Source organism: Ceratosolen solmsi, unplaced genomic scaffold (assembly GCF_000503995.2).
Source record: "Ceratosolen solmsi marchali unplaced genomic scaffold, CerSol_1.0 scaffold6, whole genome shotgun sequence".
Classification (NCBI taxonomy): domain Eukaryota; kingdom Metazoa; phylum Arthropoda; class Insecta; order Hymenoptera; family Agaonidae; genus Ceratosolen; species Ceratosolen solmsi.
Window position 1 is genome coordinate 16,310,066 of NW_011948414.1, and position 20,194 is coordinate 16,330,259.

The following is a 20,194-nucleotide window of genomic DNA, read 5'->3' on the forward strand; positions in this document are numbered from 1 at the left end:
AAAAGTCACTTTTCAATAACAAGTCAACTAATTCTATATTATAAACTATTGAAACTAATTAATTAATAATACATAAAAAAAATGAGCTATAAATTTTATAAACAGTGTACTATATGAAATTTGTATAACGAACAAAAACAAAAAAAAAAAAAAACAATGAAAGAAAGAAAAAGAAAACAAGAAGTGTATATATACATATATACACGTAGTTTTTAGAAACAGTAAATAAATCAAATTGAATGTAGACGATAATACGGTGAATTACATTAGACTCGTGCAAACAGACTTGTAAAAGTGAATTTTATTAGTACAGCGTATAAGACCCAGAACTATTGTTTGTAAATACTTAAAGGCTAGAATGTTCGATTGTGTTGTTGCGACCTGAGTTCTATCAAGTCTTTTTTGGTCTTAAAATAAAATTAAGGTTATGTGCCGTGTTGACCGCGTAATAGACATTTGCCGAATTAGGCAATACCATTTCCCTGTCGGGCAGCACCTGAGCCAGAGTAAACTGATCGGGGTTGCCCTCAATGCCGAGCTTGAGCATTGCATTCCGTATGACCTGGGGAGTGCGCTCATTGTTCGACAGCATGATTGACTTGTAGAGGATGACGCCTTCGGTCTCCACGTTGTCACTCTCGATTGTCACCTTGATAATATAGAAATCGGGGGAGCTTTTGTGCGAGTGGCTGGGGCTCGGTAATCCTGCCGCAGTGCCATTCGAGTTGCCGCCCTGGGACACGTTCAATCGACTCTGGCTATTACCGGCGCCGTTACCCCCGCCGGAGCTCAGAGAGATGTCGAGGGACGGTAGCGACGAGGAGGAAGACGAGGAAGACATCTGAGAGGGTGAGATGCGCCTGTCCAGAGAATTATGCGGCGAGCTATAAATTAATGGCAAATAATCACGTGATTTATTTTTATCATTGGGCATTGAAAGCCGTACTTGAATTTACAAAAATTAAGAAAGTTATATCGAAGCTCGCGTTGCCAACTTTATGTTCCGTATGTAAATTTATGTGGCAGAGCTATAGATTTTCTTGCGCTCGTCTTGGCATGAATTTACATAAATTTTAGTTATTCTAAAATACGTTATACGATAGACGTTTCTATGCAGCTCTATAATTACGTTAAGAAATATCAATTATCAAATTCTTCAAATTTAACTTCTTAACTAAATTCATAATTAAGAAAATTGATTCGTTAATCGATTGTAAGGATATCATTTGAAATTACATATAATCTATCTAAATTTAATATCTAAACATAATATCATATGTTATTTATAGTTGTCGATTCATATTCAATCGTTATACTATATATATAAATATATATATATATATATATATATATATATATATATATATATACAATATTATTATTATTATTTTAAGTAACTTGTAAAGAACTTATAATCACTCGTTCGAGCGTCTAATTTATTAAAGAATATAAAATCTTCCGGTACGAGAATAAAGAAACATTCTAAATTGCAATCGTAATGCAAAGATATTTAATTAAAAAGTCAATCTGTTAATTAAACGTATCTCTCTCTCTCTCTCTCTCACTCTAATTTATGATTGCCCTCACCGCTTCCTTATAATATATATATATATATATATATAATAAATTATATAATAAAAATAACTATAATAGATACATGTATTATGCTAACGAGCTCGAACATATGAAAAATTTTAAAATTCTTCTAAATTCAATCAAGATACGCTTCAACATAAACAATTAATCGTATAGGATAGGTTTTGTACACGTATAAGGCTCGTTATTATTACCTAGGTAGGGAGTCGAGATCGCAATAAAACTGCGAACTGCTAGAACTCGATGTCGAAGCTATGGAATCGTTTTTCCGATGCCCCGACTGATTATGATTATTCGAGTGATTGTGATGATGATGCTGATGCTGATGCTGCTGTTGCGAGTTATTGTGATTCTGTTGAAGCTTCTTTTTAGCAGCAGTGGAGCGATTGTTAATTGTACTGCCGGCGGGCGGAATCTCGATTTGGCAGCTGAGATTGTAGGACTCCCGATCGTCGAGTACGACAATCGAGTGGAACCAGCGCTCGAAAAGCGGATCCACGTTGAAGTTGTAGGCATTGGCGGCGCCTTGGAGAAGTCGAATACGTGCGAGCACCTCGAATTCCTTGCGGCGCTTATCAAAATTGATGAGACCCTCGGCTATCGTGTCGGGAATGGCAGTGTCGATCATCGTCAAGTCCGTGAGGAAAGTGCCGAGATAAGGGATCGTACCGTAACTTATGTTCTGCGATGAAGGCGAAAAACTTTATTAGTAGGTCGAATGTTAATTAGCATTTTTTATAAATAAAGCTATCAGCTTTATTAAATTCGAGCTCTCGAGTTTAAAATTTTGTTTACCCTAGCGCAACTTCGGCGCTAGCAAAATCAATCGCAAGTCCATTAATACAAGACACGACAATATCGTTGGCCAAATAAGCTTCGTTGCATTAGATAGAAGAATTTAAATATTTATTTTTATTCAGTAATCAGTTTACCGCTTATTATTTATGTGCTGATAATTTTATTTCTCTACGGTAGAATAAATTTATCGAAAGAACTTGTTTGGCCACACATAATACGTTTTCTTCTTCTTCTTCTTCTTCTTCTTCTTCTTCTTCTTCTTCTTCTTCTTCTTCTAAACACTAAAGATATTGTTGATATATATATTTAATGAAATATATATATACATACTATTAGCAATTTTTCTTTATAAAATTTATATTTATTTACGTTCATAAATAATCTGTGTCCGTAAAATATTGATAATTTCACAATCTTGTGAATTTGCATGAATAATTTGTTGAAATTCGTGGGTCGTGATGTAAAGCGTTAGATAAAAGAAAGATTAACCGTGCTCGGAAAAAATTAATACAGTATAAAGTTTTTTTTTAAATAAAGATAAGAACTCGTTTGTCGATGGATTAAAGAATAAAAGAGATTAGAGGTTATATTAATTTCACCAATATTTGCAATTACGAATTATGTGTGCGCACACGATAAAATTTTCGAATAAATTCACTAGCATCGCTTGAATTGCTTAATTTTTGTAAGCACATGTAATTGTTTAGATGTGCTTAAAGTACGGAAATTAAAAAATGACGATCGTTCCTCGAAAGAAATTTTGTAAAACTTTTTCCAGCGTTCGAGTAAGTTAAATTAGGAGAAAAAAAAAATTAAAAAAATTGAAAAATTGTAAATTGTAAAGAGAAAAATAAAAATTTAAAAATTCTACAGTGGTGATACGACTATAGTATCCAGTTTGATCTTTTTTCTTTTCTTTCTACTTGCTTATTTAGTTTCTTTAAGTGCATTTAGAGGATAAATAAGTTCACTTTAAGCGAACTTTAATCAAATTTTCCTCCACCTCTTTCCCAAGCGCAGAATTTTCTTAAGAATTAAAAGTTCCTCCATCCCATTACGTCCGCCGAATACCGGCTTCTAAATAACAAGCTACTTCTTAAAGAGAAAAGAGGCCCGTAAATCATCATAAAATGATGAAATTGAAAGATGCACGGGTCGAGTATTGAAAAAAAAAAAAAAAAAAAAGAAGAAAAAAAGAAGAAGAAAAAGAAAAGAAAAGAAGAAAAAAGAAAGAAGAAAAAAAAAGAAGAAGCCATTCGCGGGCTTATCGGCTGAAATCTCGACCTCGGCGACGCACGGCAAACTTACGCCTGCGTGGATATTCTGCTTCTGGAAGATCTTCTGCAAGTGCCTGTCGCTCCTGCCGGCGGTGTCGGCGAACTTTGCCGTGCCCTCTTTTATGAGAAGCTCCCTCTGCGTCCAGGCATTGTTCTCCTCCGAGAATATCCTCTCGAGTTCGCGAAAGAGCTCGTGCTTCTCACGCGTCATGCACTGCCAACACTTCTCCAACCTATAGACGGGATTGCTTTGGAGGCCGGAGACGATGGCCTTAAGGCTGCTGAAGTTCTTTAGTATCCTCAGCTCCTGGGCTACGTCGATCCAGGTCTCGATGACGCGAGCGCGCTCCTGCGCTTTGGTTCCCTCGTCCGCAAGGAGAATCGTCGAGATGACGCGCAGTGAGACGGCATTGAACTGATTGACCGTAGCGAGGACCGTCGCGGCGTCGTGACTGCGGGAGCGGTCGCCTCGCCTCGACCAAACTGCACCGAGGCATTGGTGGGCTACGAGCTTCCGGAACACCTCCGCGTCCATTCGCGTGAGTTGCTCGGCCAAGTGCCGATGAGAGACCTCCGGGAACGAGTAGCTGGACCAACTGTCGGCGAACGTATCGCCACTGCAATGGAGCCCGAGCCGCCCATTGTCGTATATCGTGCACGAATTGTCTGTCAATGAGAGAGATGCCATTAGTATTTAGCGATCGCTTACTTATTATATTTATGCTATAACTATATAGAATCGAGTGTATCTATTAGTGCTGCTCGTATGTTAATTGTATTTCATTTGTTTATCGAGTGCCGTTAATATGAAGCCCGCACAGCACGTTTATCGTGCGTAAACATAATTTTCAATTAGTAACAATTACCTGCGACAGGACTTTTCATTTAATCATCAAAATTAGCAATTCCTAATGTTGCCCTACGCGATTGTTTTTATGTTACTAGAGAGTGTCGAGAGGCAATTGTCCTTGCAACTTTTGATTTCAATTATAAACTAAACGCTTGTAAAATTGTTTATATCTCTTCGATCTAATTAGGCAATATAATTATGTTCAAACTTAAGTTAAAACTTAAGGGACTATTTATACTAAAATCTTAATTATCTTCAACAATATCTAACATTGTAGCTGTAGCTGACATTGTAAGATTAGAAAATCTTATGAATTTATGGGAACAGGATTTAGGCAAGAGTCATAATATAACTTATAAACAACAAATTCATTCCGTCATGCTTCTCTTTCATTATTCTTAAATAAAAATACTTCGTTTATGATGCCATTAGGTGATAGGAGATCTGGTCCTTGGACATACAGTTTAATTATACGATCGCAAACAACGACTTTCATAAAAGCGCGTGTAATTGTAGACTTACGCTCGACATTTATCCGAGTTAAAGTAAAAAGTATACGACCATAATGATCTATGTGTAATGATCGTTTACGATAGCTGGATGGCTGGGTGGGTATGATTGTGATACGAGGTGGATATTCTCTCACATTGAACACTATGTTTATTAACGTCGAATGTGAAAAGAGAAGATTGAATTGTGGAGCGAGCCGTAATAAAGGCGAATAAAACTATTGAAAATCATACAAAACGTCTGTGTTCGTTCATTCGTAAAAAAAATATAAACCGTGATGAAATGCAGTTGCAAAGACTTTTGCCTTTTTATCTCGCCGACGAATATTGTCCTTCTTTTTTTCTTTTAACTTGCGCTAAAATACGCTCCAACAAATAATAATCTAAGTAATAAGTTCGATTGGCACTTTCGAATAATTATACCAACAAACAAGAGAGCACGCAATACGTAAGAATGTGGGGGGGGGGGGACATAACTTGTATTTCACCGCCATTGTCATAAGTGTCATTTTTAGGTAGATAACTTGGTAGTCGTCGAGGGAAAATCTTGTATAGACACTTACCGAGTTGATCGTCGGGCTGGGAGAAGCTGTGGAGTCGATGACGAGCCTTGAGCTCGAGCTCCGAGCCAGGAAGTCGTCGATGCGCAAAGTCGAGAAGTCTGGTGAGGAGCGGATGACCAGGTGACGATCGCCAGTCACCTGGATAGGCGTCCAGCCATACGTGGAGCGCCTGCACGAGTGTCTTGCGATGCTGGGCGTTGGCGGCCTCGTCCAGCGAGTCGTAGCGTACGAGAAGAAGCTCGAGGACCTCGGGGGGCGTAGTGAACGCTCGGTAAGTCGCCAGGAAGACGTTTATGTAGGTGGACTCGAGCTCGCCGTCGTCGTTCGCTAGGCTCTCCACCAGCCGCTGTACCGTACCGGCCTTCAGAAATCGCACTCGCACCGTCTCCCATTCTAGGTGCGAGATCTCGTCGTCCGATTCCTATCGATCGACATCACATAAAACATCACCATCAAAATCAATGCGAATTTCGTGCGCTCGTTCGCCTGCCCTGGCAATGGTTTTTTTTATTTTTTTTTATTTGTTTGTTTGTTTGTTTTTTCCCCCGAGTGCAAACGCCTCATCGCTCTCGGCTACCACGGCTCGAATAAAAATAACTTGGAGATTGACGTAGATTTATGGCACGATGTAATCGTGGACTGATTAAACTGATTAAATTATTATGTGCGTTAAGAAATCAGGGGGATGATAAAGCTTTTGATACAATTAAATAGCCAATAAACGTTCGTGTAATTCGTTATTCTTTAAAATCCTACGATGATGTTTCGGCAATTTTTTTTTTTATGAATTTTATGCATTTGCAATCTTGGAGAGATCAAAGATATTATTACGTATGTGAAAGTTTTTATGGCTACAGATATATCAAAGAATATATCAAAGAAGCGAAAATTTTATGTACTTGATTTATAGTGTTGACTTGTAACATTGACATTGGCTTGATTACGGAAACATAATGTTCACAATAAAGTTTACGGCTTTGGCTGCAAAATCATAATGAATTAGGATAAATAAAATTAGATAATTAGGGAAATTAGCAATCATTGATTTAATTATATTGTTATCAATTATAACAATAAGCTTTACATAAAAATTATAAGGCACTACACTCGTAATAATAAATCTTAATTAATAAGCTATTTTATGTAAATAATAAAAATAATAATAATGGAATGTATGTAATTAGCTATAAAAATACAATAGGCTTTACTACTTTGTGTTTATTTAATTTTTTTTTTTTTTTTATTTACTATCTATATCTCTATTAACCATCATAATAGTCCATTCAAAAGCTAAAAATAAATCGGGTAAATATGATTTAAATTTCATAGGTTTATTTCAATTTTGAATCTTAAATTTCATTTGACTTATTATTTGTATAAAAAGTATTTTATGATCTAACGAGAATTATAGCTTTTTCGCTTATATTACACCGACATTGTACGTACTAAATTCATTTTATACTATTTACATATTTCTATACTATTTTCATCTACATATATTCATTAAAAAAAAAAAAAAAAAATATATATATATATATATATATATATCGTTCAGTCTAAACAAATAAGCATTTAAAAGAAATTATAAGTATATAATGATCTTATTTTATCGAGCACAAAAAATTTCTAAATATAGTTAGTTTACTATAAATTTATACAATTTAATGACAATTCGACATTATTATTAATTAATGAAATTCAATGATAAATAGAATGCGTTTATACAAATATTATTAAAATCTAATTCTTTATAATAATAAACATATATTTATCATAATCACTAATCAAATTCAATTGATTCAAAAATATAAAGTTGAAAAATTCAATCGTACTCGTTATCAAATTGTATTATTAAATTAATACAATACATGTTGTATACTGCAATTTACAACATTTTAAGTAACTTTCTCAAGTTCGAAGCTTTTGCACAAATGATTATCGCTTTAATTGTGTAACTCTCGCCCGATAAGCGCTTAAACGCAATACTTGATTAAGATTACATGGATCTGATTATATTGAATTAAAATTATAATTTATTGTAATAATAATTATTTATAAAAGTATATTTATTCAGCTATAATATACTATAATGACGTAGTTGAAAATTTCGGTAATAGTTTGAAAAAAGTAATCTCTTAAGTATCTACATACATGTGCATAAAGTTTGATATTCGGTAAATATTTCTTATCAATGTATTATATAAGTACTTTTATTAAATAAATTAACTGAAAATAAACTTACCGAAGTTGAGAGACTTCGTGTCGGTCTGTGATAACGAACCTTCTTGAGGTAAACCGTGTATATAACGCCATCACCCTTTTCCTCGCCCCAAAGACGCCACGTGGGCTGTAAAATTACAAAGATTACTTCGTACGGAGTTTTTTTTTTTTTTTTTTTTTTTTTTTTACGAATTTATAGCTTCAGTGTGGAAAGTATTATGAAACATCAACAATACTATAATCTTCATGTAAATATGGAGAAACCAAATGTGAACAAAAACAAAATGAAAGTATAAATCGTATAGACAATCGTGGCACTCACTTATGAAAAATAGTGTATTTACATCGATCCTACATCTACGTTATACGTTATCACGGATATAGTATAGGTGAGAAAGGAATTTTTCCCCTAATCAATTAAGATGTAAATCGCTAATTTACAATACGATAAAACATGCTTTTCTCGCTCTTAGCAGCACAATAAACGTATTAATCGATGCAAGGTAATTTCATCGAGAAAACGAATTTCTAGCCAAAAGCCATTGTATAGAAATAACATTATTTTTTTTTTTAATTTTTTTTTCTTTTTTCTTTTTTAATTAATGTAATTTTTGGATGACGTGTATTTTTTACAATAACAAAAATTTTTGTCAATCAGATGTCAAAACGTCCTCCTAATGGATATTCAACAGGACAACAACAGAAAAATAATAATATGTTTAACATTATTAGGCAGCTTAACATTATTCTTTGTAGCAAAAATCGGTAAAACAAAAGATTAAGTGGGAAGAAGTTTTTAAATAATAAAAGGGACAAAACGATATAAATTCCCGATCAACATATCAACATCACATCAGCGTTTGACCATACGATCGTTGTTTTTCGCGTTGATCAATCATTCTCGACTGAGCCCACCCCATTCCAAGAAACAATTAAAGAAACTTACATTTGTGCCCCCTTCCGATAAAGGAATTTCCTCGTAGAACCTAAAGTCGTAGTTTTCTCAATGACTTTTATAAAAGCAAAATCTTATTTATAATAATGTACAAAACAAAATTATTATCCTTACATGAGATAGAATTTCATTTCCGATAGCGCGGAGGCAGAGATTAAAAGCATTTAAATTTCAATTATAATTTAACTTCAAAAATTCACAAATAATTATTTAAATTACTTGATTAGCAAATAATGTGGATATTATTATTATTAATAAATAAATATATATATATATATATATATATATATATATATAATAAAATATAAAATTTATATTTTCAGTTTCAATATTCTTACGAAAGGATACTTTTGTATAAAATAGCCTCGCATGGATATGAATAAATCGATGGAGCTTTATCGTTATGTTAAAATATTAAAGTCTATGAATCCACGGCTATTGCGTGACAATATTTCTCCTTGTCTAAGCGCTTCTTATTCGTATTAAAACAACAAAAACAACAACAAAAACAACAACAACAACAACAACAACAACAACAAAAACAACAAAAACAACAAAAACAAATACGGTCATATACTTTTAATATATGTTTGATACGAGTATGGAAAAATAAACGACTCGCAAAGCGCAAAAGCACTTGCCAAAAGTCAAAAATATGTCCACGTTTGAAAGCGATTTCCTAAGAATCAGGAGACAAATATCAACTTTGGTGGGTATTGATTTTCTTTTTAGCGAAATCAATTGGAATGTAAGAAAATCCGGAAAACTACCTCGCTTTTCCAAGATACGCGTCGATAATCGTAGAATCCGGTTGAGTGCTACTCGTGCGTAGCCCAATTACCAATTACGAGCTTATGCCTCGTTTGTCCCACTTTACGACGCGAAGAGGAAACCACTTTTTCTTTCCTTAGCTTACACTTGCGTGCGCGCGTGTGCGAGACAGAGAGACACAGAGAGAGACAGAGAGAGAGAGAGAGAGAGAGAGAGAGAATGAGACATGTGACTCACGCATCATTATTTTGTCAAACTCGTAATGTGGAATACAAGTATTTTTAAAATGAAATATGATTACACTCGCTTTGGTATGGTACAGTACTAAATATAACGAAATAAATATCTTATTATTTTATACTAACGAACTTCTTTAACGAACACTTTTAACATTATATCAATTTCAGTAGCCTTCTTTTTTTTTTTTTTGTTTTTTTTTTTTTTTTTATAATATAGCTTCTCCTAGACCTATACGTCTTTAGGATGCCGAATGGACGTTATTCCATAACGTTACACAAGCTTCGTATCTCTAATTACGTTCTTTAATACGAATGCAAACAACTAGCCCTTTGAGTAATGCAAAAAGTGGATCTTAAACGTAATGTTTTGGAGGCTTTTATTTCATAGTAGGTATTTAAAATAAAATTATTCAACTATCACGTCATTAATAAGTAATGACTGAAGACATTAAGCATGTGTGTAATATAGAATATTTATGAGTGCTGTAGCTATAACTATGATGGTAAAAATTTTATAATTCCATTTATTAAATCGAAGGAGAATGAGTTACTTTTACCAAATAATGTCCACCATAAAATATTCATCATCGCAAGCCATTAATATTCGTCATTTCATATTTTCAATTTACTACTTCAATAGATCATAATGATTTCGGTTAAATGTACTATCGTTTAAATTCTACTAACACGCACGGAGTATTTTTTATATTAATAAACATGAAAGACGAAGTGAAAATTACAAACTTAAGATTTTAGGAAATGAAATAACTTTCCGCGGAAAGCTATTTGACGAGCGACGAGAGATTATTGTTCTTTTCCCAATTATCGACAATGACACACTTACCGGACGCATAATGATATAATTTTATTCCCGAGATCTGGCCACCCATCTCCCTTTCATTGTTCCTCTTTCCTTTTTAACCATAAAATTATAATAGATTTAGATCGAAGGAGTGGCAGGAAAGAGGGGCCCCGATGCCACGTCGATTTTACGCTCGACGTGAAATTACATTTCCCCAATTTTGTTCCCCCTTCGATAATCGAGTATTCGGCGCTGCTTGCCATAGTTAAAAATACTTCGGTCGCATTAGAATTGAAAGGACTCGTTACAAATGTAACATAATGAGTAACGTTACAGCGGGATGAGAACGTCCTTGCAACAACACGGTAGAGTGACTCCTCGCATGAAAACTGGAAAGCGTGTCATTGCCGATTGTTGTGAACGGCGAATGGCAATGTGGTCGCGATTAAGATGATGGATCATCACCAACGGTAACGCGCACCGCACTCCGAGTGACTAAGTCTTCCATATCGTCTCTCCTATCAATCGCGTCAGTGCTCGTCACTAATAGTAACTAACATTATTATTATGACGCCTCGACTCGCATGCTTATCTTGATTCAAGATTTTGTCTGCTCGCTCTGACTAACGTTGCTCTGTTATCTACACACGAGCGTGCCTAACCGATTTTCAGGTTTTCCAATCATGAATAACCATAAGATCATTAATGCATAACGATCAGTTACGTGCACGTTGAGTGATATATATGTGGCCGTTTGATCGATGTATCGACATTATATCATAATAGCGATTGTCGTTTGCGAATTGAATTGAAAAGTGTTGCGCCGCTTGTAAATATTGCGCATATCGATGAGTTATATTATTCCTCAATATAACCATTAATCTATATAAAAATCTTTGCCAAAATCTTCCCACGATAAATAATATTTCTTTCTCAAAGCCATTATTTATGTGTATATTTGTACGATGATCGACATAACGAATTATATATATAATTTCCCTACTAAATAAGAATCCATTCAAATATGTCATACGATAATTTGTTTGTTTGTTTGTTTGTTTGTTTGTTTGTTGGTTTTTTCCTTTTTTTTTTTCTTTTATTATTATTATTATTATTATTTATTTATTTTTTTTTTATAATACTAAAATTTTCACTTCAACTTGTAAGAATGTGCATTCTTAACGATTGAAATTAAATTTTTAACGAATACAATTGTAAATAAACTTTTACAAGAGCTACGAAGAATAAATAAATCTGTTTAGTCGTTTCGGTCAGTCAGAGATTTTCTATCATAATTTAATATTATTGACTTGAGTATTCGTATTTGAATTGGTATTTAAATTCTCGCAGCTAACGCAGATAAGCAAGCAAATATTATTCAAAGGAGCAATCGTAGATGCTTTTAGCATCGGTTAAACAATAACATTTCTTACGCTAACTTCTCAATGAAATAGCCGAGAATGCAAAAAGGAATGATGATAAAATTTATAGTAAAGGAGATGGGCCGAACAACGTGGAGGTAATATAATTAACCTGATACAAGGACGAAGCATCAAAGTTTATAAATTTCAGAGCGATTCCCATGAAAAATGAAATGAAAAATAGACAGGCGTACGTACAACGTCGCGAGCGTGTAATGATAAAAGCATTAGTCAGAGGTGAATTGAATGCGAGTCGGCTCGAAGAGACATAACGAATCCCATCTTGGATTACATCGCGTGACGGATGTCTTTAATTATAGCCATGACTTTAAGTATAAAGGAGAATGAAAGTGACGAGGTTGTACTCCCACTTTTTGCTTATTTCATCGTCACGAAACGACAAAGACCCACGATCCACGGCAGATGAGTAAGTGCAGTCGTTATCAGGTCGCGCAGGCGTAGCTCCAAGGTCGCCGGCAATTATCAGCTAAAGTGGCGCTCGGATTTTTTTTTTCTTCTTCTTCTTCTTTTTTTATTTTTATTTTCAGGGCTCAGGCTCCGTCGATCGCAACGTCAATGACGGTCGCTGACCCCGGGAATTTCGAATTACACGATTCCATTTGATTTTGTTGTTGTTTTTTTTTTTTAAATTACCGTTCATTACCATCGTCTATTCATATCTTGCGTACTCGCGATTTCCCCTTATGACACATTGAGTGAAAACTTCGTGAAAACGAATTTTCTGACGTTTGCCAACATTGCCATGCCAATCAATCCTCTATGACAATTGGCGCCAATAATTATTTCTTTAAATAAATGGCGTTTTTAAAAAGCAAATCTATACAACAGGTGGAAATTAATATTGACATAATCGAAAGAATGTTGTACGACCGTTGAATAAAAAAAAAAAAAAAAAAAAAAAAAAAAAAAAAAAATGAAAGAAAAAGTTTGCAACGATTATTATAAACTTTACGATATATTGCTCAACCGAATTAGTTCAACGATTTAATAATCTCAGATAAGCGGCAAAGCTTTTAAAGGATTTTAAAAATTTCAAATTTCAAATTTCAAATATACGATCGTCTCATTGATTATAAGAAAATAATAAATTTTCAGATATTGGAGCGTGAATGGCGATTTCTTATAATATAAAATATGCAAAATCCATGTTATGCGGACAGAAGATGAAAAATTAATTTGTTAAAAGAATAGTGAAAAAGAATTATCAAACGAGAATTAAATGTTTATTTACCGTTAGTCTAACATGATTTCATTAAGGAAGTACGATAGCAAAGCTTGCAGGAGTGGAATGTTGATTGGCAATCAAAAACATACTGACTTTATACGTAAAAGACAATGTCTCTTCATTCGATTACTTCATCCAGTATTTTAAATTAAATTTTGTATTTCTATTCCATTTATTAATTAATGATTCCGTAATAATAATAAACGAGGCTTTCCGAAGCGTAAAATGAAATACATCACGCGATAGCATTGCGAGTTCAGAAACCTTTCATCGTCTATTCTGATATCGAGTGATCTCGGATAGATATTAAGTCCGTTCCCTTAAAATTACGTTACATAAAACAACACGAGATAGAACGGGTTGATAAAATGGAATAACGAATGAGAATTTAGATACTTTAAAGTATTCGTTAATATTATAATGGATACATTTTATAAACATTATAAACATTCTGTATAATTCACGATATGTCCCATTCAGCCTATAAGATTTTATATTTTAATTTACATTTTATTGTAACCTACGACTTCTTGTTTTTTATCATTTTCTTTATTATTTTTCTATTAATCAAACGAATATTATTAAATACATTATATGTCCTTTTCTGTCATTTATCAAAAGTTTTCCTATATACCATTATATCCGTAATATTGTCGTCCGCCATAAAATTGTAGGAATAGAAAAAAAAATTACTATCCTATTCTATAATTTATATATTTTGCTTAATCTTTCGTTTCAAATTCACATTTTATACTTTGTTCGCTTCCGATTTATAGAAAAGAAAAATAAAAAAAAAATACAAAAAATACAAAAAGAAAGCATCGTGTTCTTTTATCATTATTATTATGATTCGTTTACTTATAAGAATTTTAACATTTCAAAAAAAAAAAAAAAAAAAAAAAAAAAAAAAAAAAACTTCGGTACGAGCTGCGATGAGCTTCAATGTATTGTTAATATTTAATGCATTGTAGTATTAAAAAAAAAAAAAAAAAAAAAAAAAAAAAAAAAAATTAAGTGATATTCCATTTTCCATAATTGAGTAATGAAATTAAAGAATTTAGCTCGCAATAGATGGAAAATGACGGGAAAATTGGAGTAGCAAAGGAAGGATTGATCAACCGTGAGTGAGTTGAGTAAGAGATGGATAATATCGAAGGTGCAGGGGAGGAAGAAGTCGTAAGGGACCGATGGAAACACGCGCCAGTCTACGACGAGTCATTAATGTCGGTCGATTCGCGCGACGAAAGAAAACAAACGCCCAAAAATAAAAAGTAGCCCCACGAAACGGTCTCAAGGCCAGTGGAGGTAACGAGCGAGAATCGGCCTCGCGCCGCTGAACAGGGACGGCGACTTTTTCTCATCCTCTTCTAAGCCAAGTGATGAACCCCCCGCTTCCGTCGGCCGCTCGATCATCACACGGCATTGCGAGTGAATGTCCGTGATCGAGGCGGCGCGGCAATGTAAGAAGCCCGCAAGGCATTTATCGCTCCCCTCGCGACGTTATTGCGCATTGTAAAATCGAGACGCGCGGAAAATCGTCGTACGTAGAGAGTTAAGAGAAAATCAAGAAAAAGAAACTAAAAGAAACTAAAATTAAAAACAAAAACTAATAACAATAAGTTAAAAGAAAATGAAACGAGAGCTTATCGTGCGACTTTTATGGTGGAAAAATGTATGACGCGATTGCGTTGGCACAGCCTATTGTTTACGCTCGCCAAATACAGCGCTTATAAACCTTGGCCAGCTCATAATACTCGTTTTATTCGGTTGATAATTGGCAAGGAATGCGCACAATTGTCTCGATCTTCGATCTAACTCGATTATACGTAGCCTCGTTAATCTTGCCCGACGATTACGAATTTCATTAAAGTATATCAGGGCAATTTAATTACAAAAACAAAACAAAAAAAAAAGCCCATTTACGGTATGGTAGTTATTACAAATAGAAAGTCGTGAAGACTCATTGTGTAAACGTACCGATACCTGAATACGTCGTCAGCCTTTAAAAAAAACACTTTGAAATGAAAATGCGAAAAGCCGAACAATTGTTAAACAGCTCGTAAATACCTTTTCACGCACGCCAAATGATTTATATTTCAATTTAATTATTCGTGAATAAAAAACTATTTATGAATTTAACCAGCTCGTGTTTCAAGCACGTAATACAATAAATCAATAAGCCTTCGTAAAGTACTTAAACTAGTGACATTGACTATGTATTCGTGCACTAATTTATGTAAAAGTAACAATAATAAATATAAAAATTAATATTAAAATAATGAGTATTTAACAACTTTCCATTACTCCTAAATCTCCTCGAACTTCTAAATTGACGAATTTGGGAAAACATTTACGAATAATAATAATTTTATATTGTAAAACTGTTTTTTAATGTCCAGAAAATTTCGATAGTACACAGAATAAATAACCACGTAACCATTGGGTCATATGATTTTAAACTTAAAATAACCCTAAAATATTGTATAACTTCATCTATGATTTTTGAATAATATTCATATAGAAAATATCGAATATTTGAATTATCATATGATTGAGTGAACGAAGAGGGTTGATAGTCGTTGATAATCATATTGATAATTAAGCTAATTAAACTAAAATATAATAAGAATATTGTCGATTAAATTCATTCAACTTTAATGTTTAATTTAAATTATTTTTATTTTACAAGTTCATTAATATGAATAAGAAGTAAATGAAGTTGAGCTCAACATTTTGTCGTCTTTCTTATTTGTCAAGAAATTGACAAGAAAAATTTATAAGAGCCTCAAATATTTATATTTATATATTAAGATTGCCGAGATTATGGATGGAGCTCGACGCTATGAGATAAACTTATACAAATTGGCCTATAATAAACTATTGCGTAATCATGCGACAAGTTGTTACAACATATCATATTTGATTTATTGGGAAGATGGGAAAAGAAAAAAAGATAAGTAATGGAATAATTAATGATAAGTATAAATTATAAATAATGACGTTTAATAATACGACACTGCTTATAATTCAATAATTCGTTGAGAAATGACAGTAGGACTACTCCAAGGATGATAATATTAAATCATATTTCAAGCCCATTTGATAATAGGCACGCACTACTACTACGCATACACACAAAATGCAAAACACACAACAAAATTGCAATTTTATGCATGAGATTTTAATGAAAAATGAAATGATGAAAGAAAAGTGAAAGCACGGCAGGCAGGCAGGCAGGCAGGCAGGCAGGCAGGCAGGCAGGCAGACAGGCAGACAGGCAGACAGGCAGACAGGCAGGCGCACTAGTTATGCTTGAATCGCTCTTGCGCGAAATACGCTAAAGAATCGAGAGGGCAAAGGTCGGCCGCTCGGCCGATTCGCCAGACAGTATCGGGTCGCGAAAAATAAATAGCCCGGATCAAGGATGTGCCTACGGGGTTCGCGTAGTGGGGCCTCAATTCGTTGAGGGTACTCCATTACCTGCTGGACGTACCACCTCGTGGTGGATTGTCGCTTGCGTTGTGTTGGCTTGCAGGGTGCGCAGAGCAGTAAGGGCACCAGCTTGTTGGACTTGGAGGCCTTCGATGCGGGCCTCGGAGCTGATGGCTGCGGCAGCGGCGGTAGCGGCGGCGAGGGAGGCCTCAGGCCCTCATCCCCGAGTACGGGCCACAGCATCCACCGTGCCGCGATTCACCCTCCCGAGCTCGCTAATCCTTCTCCCATCCGCGACTCGTCTGCACGGGACTTCCCGACATTTCTTACACTAATCCGTTAAGATGTCGTTAAGATCGCGTTAAGCCCACGTTAATCGTGTCTGTCTTTTATTACGACAATCAGTTTGGGTTTCCGCCAGTCGGCCTTATAATTAATTATCATAATTTGGCCACTGGATGGATGGGGAACTTTGACGAGTGATTATATTCTTCCAGTCGACATTTCATCAGGATAATTGCCGATAGGTAGAAATTTTCTTAATTTTCTTTTGCTTTCATAGTTCTTATGATAATTGCACTGTGTAGGTTCGATTCTTCGAATAATATTGCCTCGTTGTACATCATTAATCACGATCTTACATTGCTTTTCTTGGATTGGAGTGACTACAATTAAGCACAGTTGCCGAATGTAATGTTAGGCGTGTGAAAAGAAAAGCGTTCGGCATATGTTAATTCGTCGTAATCGAAAGTTTCTGCAAAATATTATTTATCTAATCAGAGACGGTGGAATAGCGCTGCAAGTAATTAGGGAATAAGATCTCATACGACTTTCCCACGAGTCGAAAAATTTAATAATTTAAAGCGTTTGTTGTATTTTTAATTATTACAATGCTCGATTACATTGACGAAAACGTGGAAATTTTTTATATGACCAATATTTATTATCGTACAATGAACCTAATCTCGATCGTAATATATTTTTACGAATTTCATGCTTAATTCCATCGATATCAAGATAATTTAAACTTTGTATTATAATTTGGGGTTTTTTTTTTTTTTTATTTTTTATTAATAAAAATTTTCAAAATTCTATGTATTCAAGCAATTACCAATTAAAACGAGGATAGGAAAAAAATTGAGCAAATCAAATTATTTTATTCACTCTCTTATCCTTGACTTTCCTTAAATATACCAATTCAAAATGATAAAAATAATTCATAGTACGATTAAGTATATAATTTTATAACTTATAATGATAATCTATTTGCATTTATATTCCAGAGTGCTACTTATTCTTTATTATCACCTCTCTCAGAAACAATATTGAAAATCTCTGATGATTTTTTTTTTTTTTTTTTTTTAATTTATTTATTTATCATGTAACGTGTAAGTTAAAAATATGATAATATTTATTTTAGCAAAGCAACAACAAATTTATTATGCCAATGAAATATCTAAAATTTAATTAAATCTTCCGTGCATTTAAATACATCTATAAATAACTGTAACTTTGTTGAAACTGTCACATAAAGTCTAACGATATCGTACAAAATGTTATATTGACATTATCCACATAGTACATTCTGACACTTTAACTATATAGTTTACATTGAACGGAATCTCTTTAAATAACTAATTTTCAATCAATATACAATATATTTTTCTTTCCTCGACATGAGAATGTTTCGTGAAGAAAAAACACACTTAAACCTTCTTTAAAATATAATTTATTGCTTAGATATTAAAATATATTACCAATCGTTGTGATAAAATACAATAAAATCTGATAAAATAGTGATAATGTGACTCTACCTCTTCATATATTGATTTTTTTTTTATTTTTTTATTTTTATGAATATTCTAATAGTACTACATTATAAGGCTTTTGAATAAAGAATTTTTATTCATTATAATTGACGACTAGTGAAATATATCGTCTTTCAAGCAATATCGAAAACAAAAATTGTACTGATTCGGAATTGCTTATTCGACAAAAAAATAATGTTCACACTCGTGTATAAAGTAAAGAAAAAGAAAAAGACAAAACAAAAAAAAAAGGAACATATTTTTTTTTCTTCTTTTTTTTTTGTATACTCGATTCCCTCTATTTGATATTCGAATTGAGACACAATAAAAATTCCGGTTGATTGCTCACGGCTATTCAAGGGATCACAGTACGAGATACGTCTATAAATAAATTTCTGAACAATACACATGTACAAAACGTCTGGTCTTCAAGTTGAAGAGATATGAGTGACACAGAGGCCCTTAATTCCCATTCACTTATGCTGCAATTTGACATTTCCTCGTTAAAGCTACTCATTCTCTATCTAAAGTGTGCACAATACGCTTGTGGATGAACGATGTGCCATACAAAAATGTCTAAATTAATGTTTTATTTAATCGTTCGCACGGTCTTCGAATAATTGGCACTTATAATTTCATTTCTATTCGATTTGGGGTACAAAATAACAAGCATAAAAATAAATGAATATACAGTAACGATAGTTTCAATAATAATAATAATAATAATAATAATAATAATATGGATAAATAAATAAATAACTAATCACTAATTCAATTAGTATTATTGTATTATTGATAATGTTATAAATACAAATTTGAGAAAATATTTTGAAATGAAAATTTTTTAATACAACATTGCAACGTTATAGGCCTAACGAATAAAAAGATTTTATAGGTTAAATATTTATCGAACGCTCATGCATTAAGACAATTTAATCATAAAAATCCATCAAAGACAATAATAAAATTTAGGAAATTTATGACAAAGTCGTATTATTTTTTTTATAAAAAGTAAATTTCGCTGTTGATAAAGTTGATTGAGACGGGTAAATATAAGGAAGATAAACGTAAGACTTTAAACGTTATTAAGTTTTAAAGTGTAAGACACTTGACAGATTCATCGCATACGTTCTCCCTCTAATATTATCATGACTGAATATCCTATCTTCTTTCATTACATCATGCCTTTCAAATTCAAATGGTACTCATAGAGCTTCGGAATTCATTACCAATACTGCATACGAGATAAAGGCTTAATATAAATAATCTAGAGAGTGGTTGCCTTTTGTTTTTTTTGTTTTTTTGTTTTTTTTTTTTTGTTTTTGTTGTTTTTAATTAGTTTTTCATACGAATTGATTATTGTCACAATTACAAAATTTACTATAATATTCGAGAACAAACAATAAAACACATCAAAACGGATTCGGTAAATTCTAAATCAATGAAGTTATTTTCAGTCCGATTGATTTTTCTCCTTTACATTAAAATAGAAAGGAAACAGGAAATACACGATAATCAACCATTAATACGTAATAAAAAAAAATATCACTGCAAGGTCTCGATAAAAGAGGAATCAACATTTGTGTAAAAAATCGTGAGCATTACGAGTCACGTGACGAATCACCTTCACTTCCTACCGTGCTCAAAAACCGAACACAGAGAGATAGAGATAGATAGATAGATAGAGAGAGAGAGAGAGAGAGAGAG

At 33.4% G+C, this 20,194-nt stretch overlaps 1 protein-coding gene across 1 annotated transcript; it reads right to left on the reverse strand.

Moving 5' to 3' along the window:
• Positions 1-220: 220 nt before the first annotated feature.
• On the reverse strand, positions 221-16,958 carry Rgl (Ral guanine nucleotide dissociation stimulator-like). The gene is made up of 6 exons (XM_011507271.1): positions 16,728-16,958; positions 7,836-7,940; positions 5,594-6,014; positions 3,703-4,337; positions 1,791-2,278; positions 221-884 (listed from the first exon to the last, which is right to left on the reverse strand). The coding sequence occupies exons 1-6, from the start codon at positions 16,920-16,922 to the stop codon at positions 392-394; spliced, it is 2,337 nt and encodes a 778-aa protein (XP_011505573.1). The 5' UTR covers positions 16,923-16,958; the 3' UTR covers positions 221-391.
• Between the last annotated feature and the right edge of the window lie 3,236 nt (positions 16,959-20,194).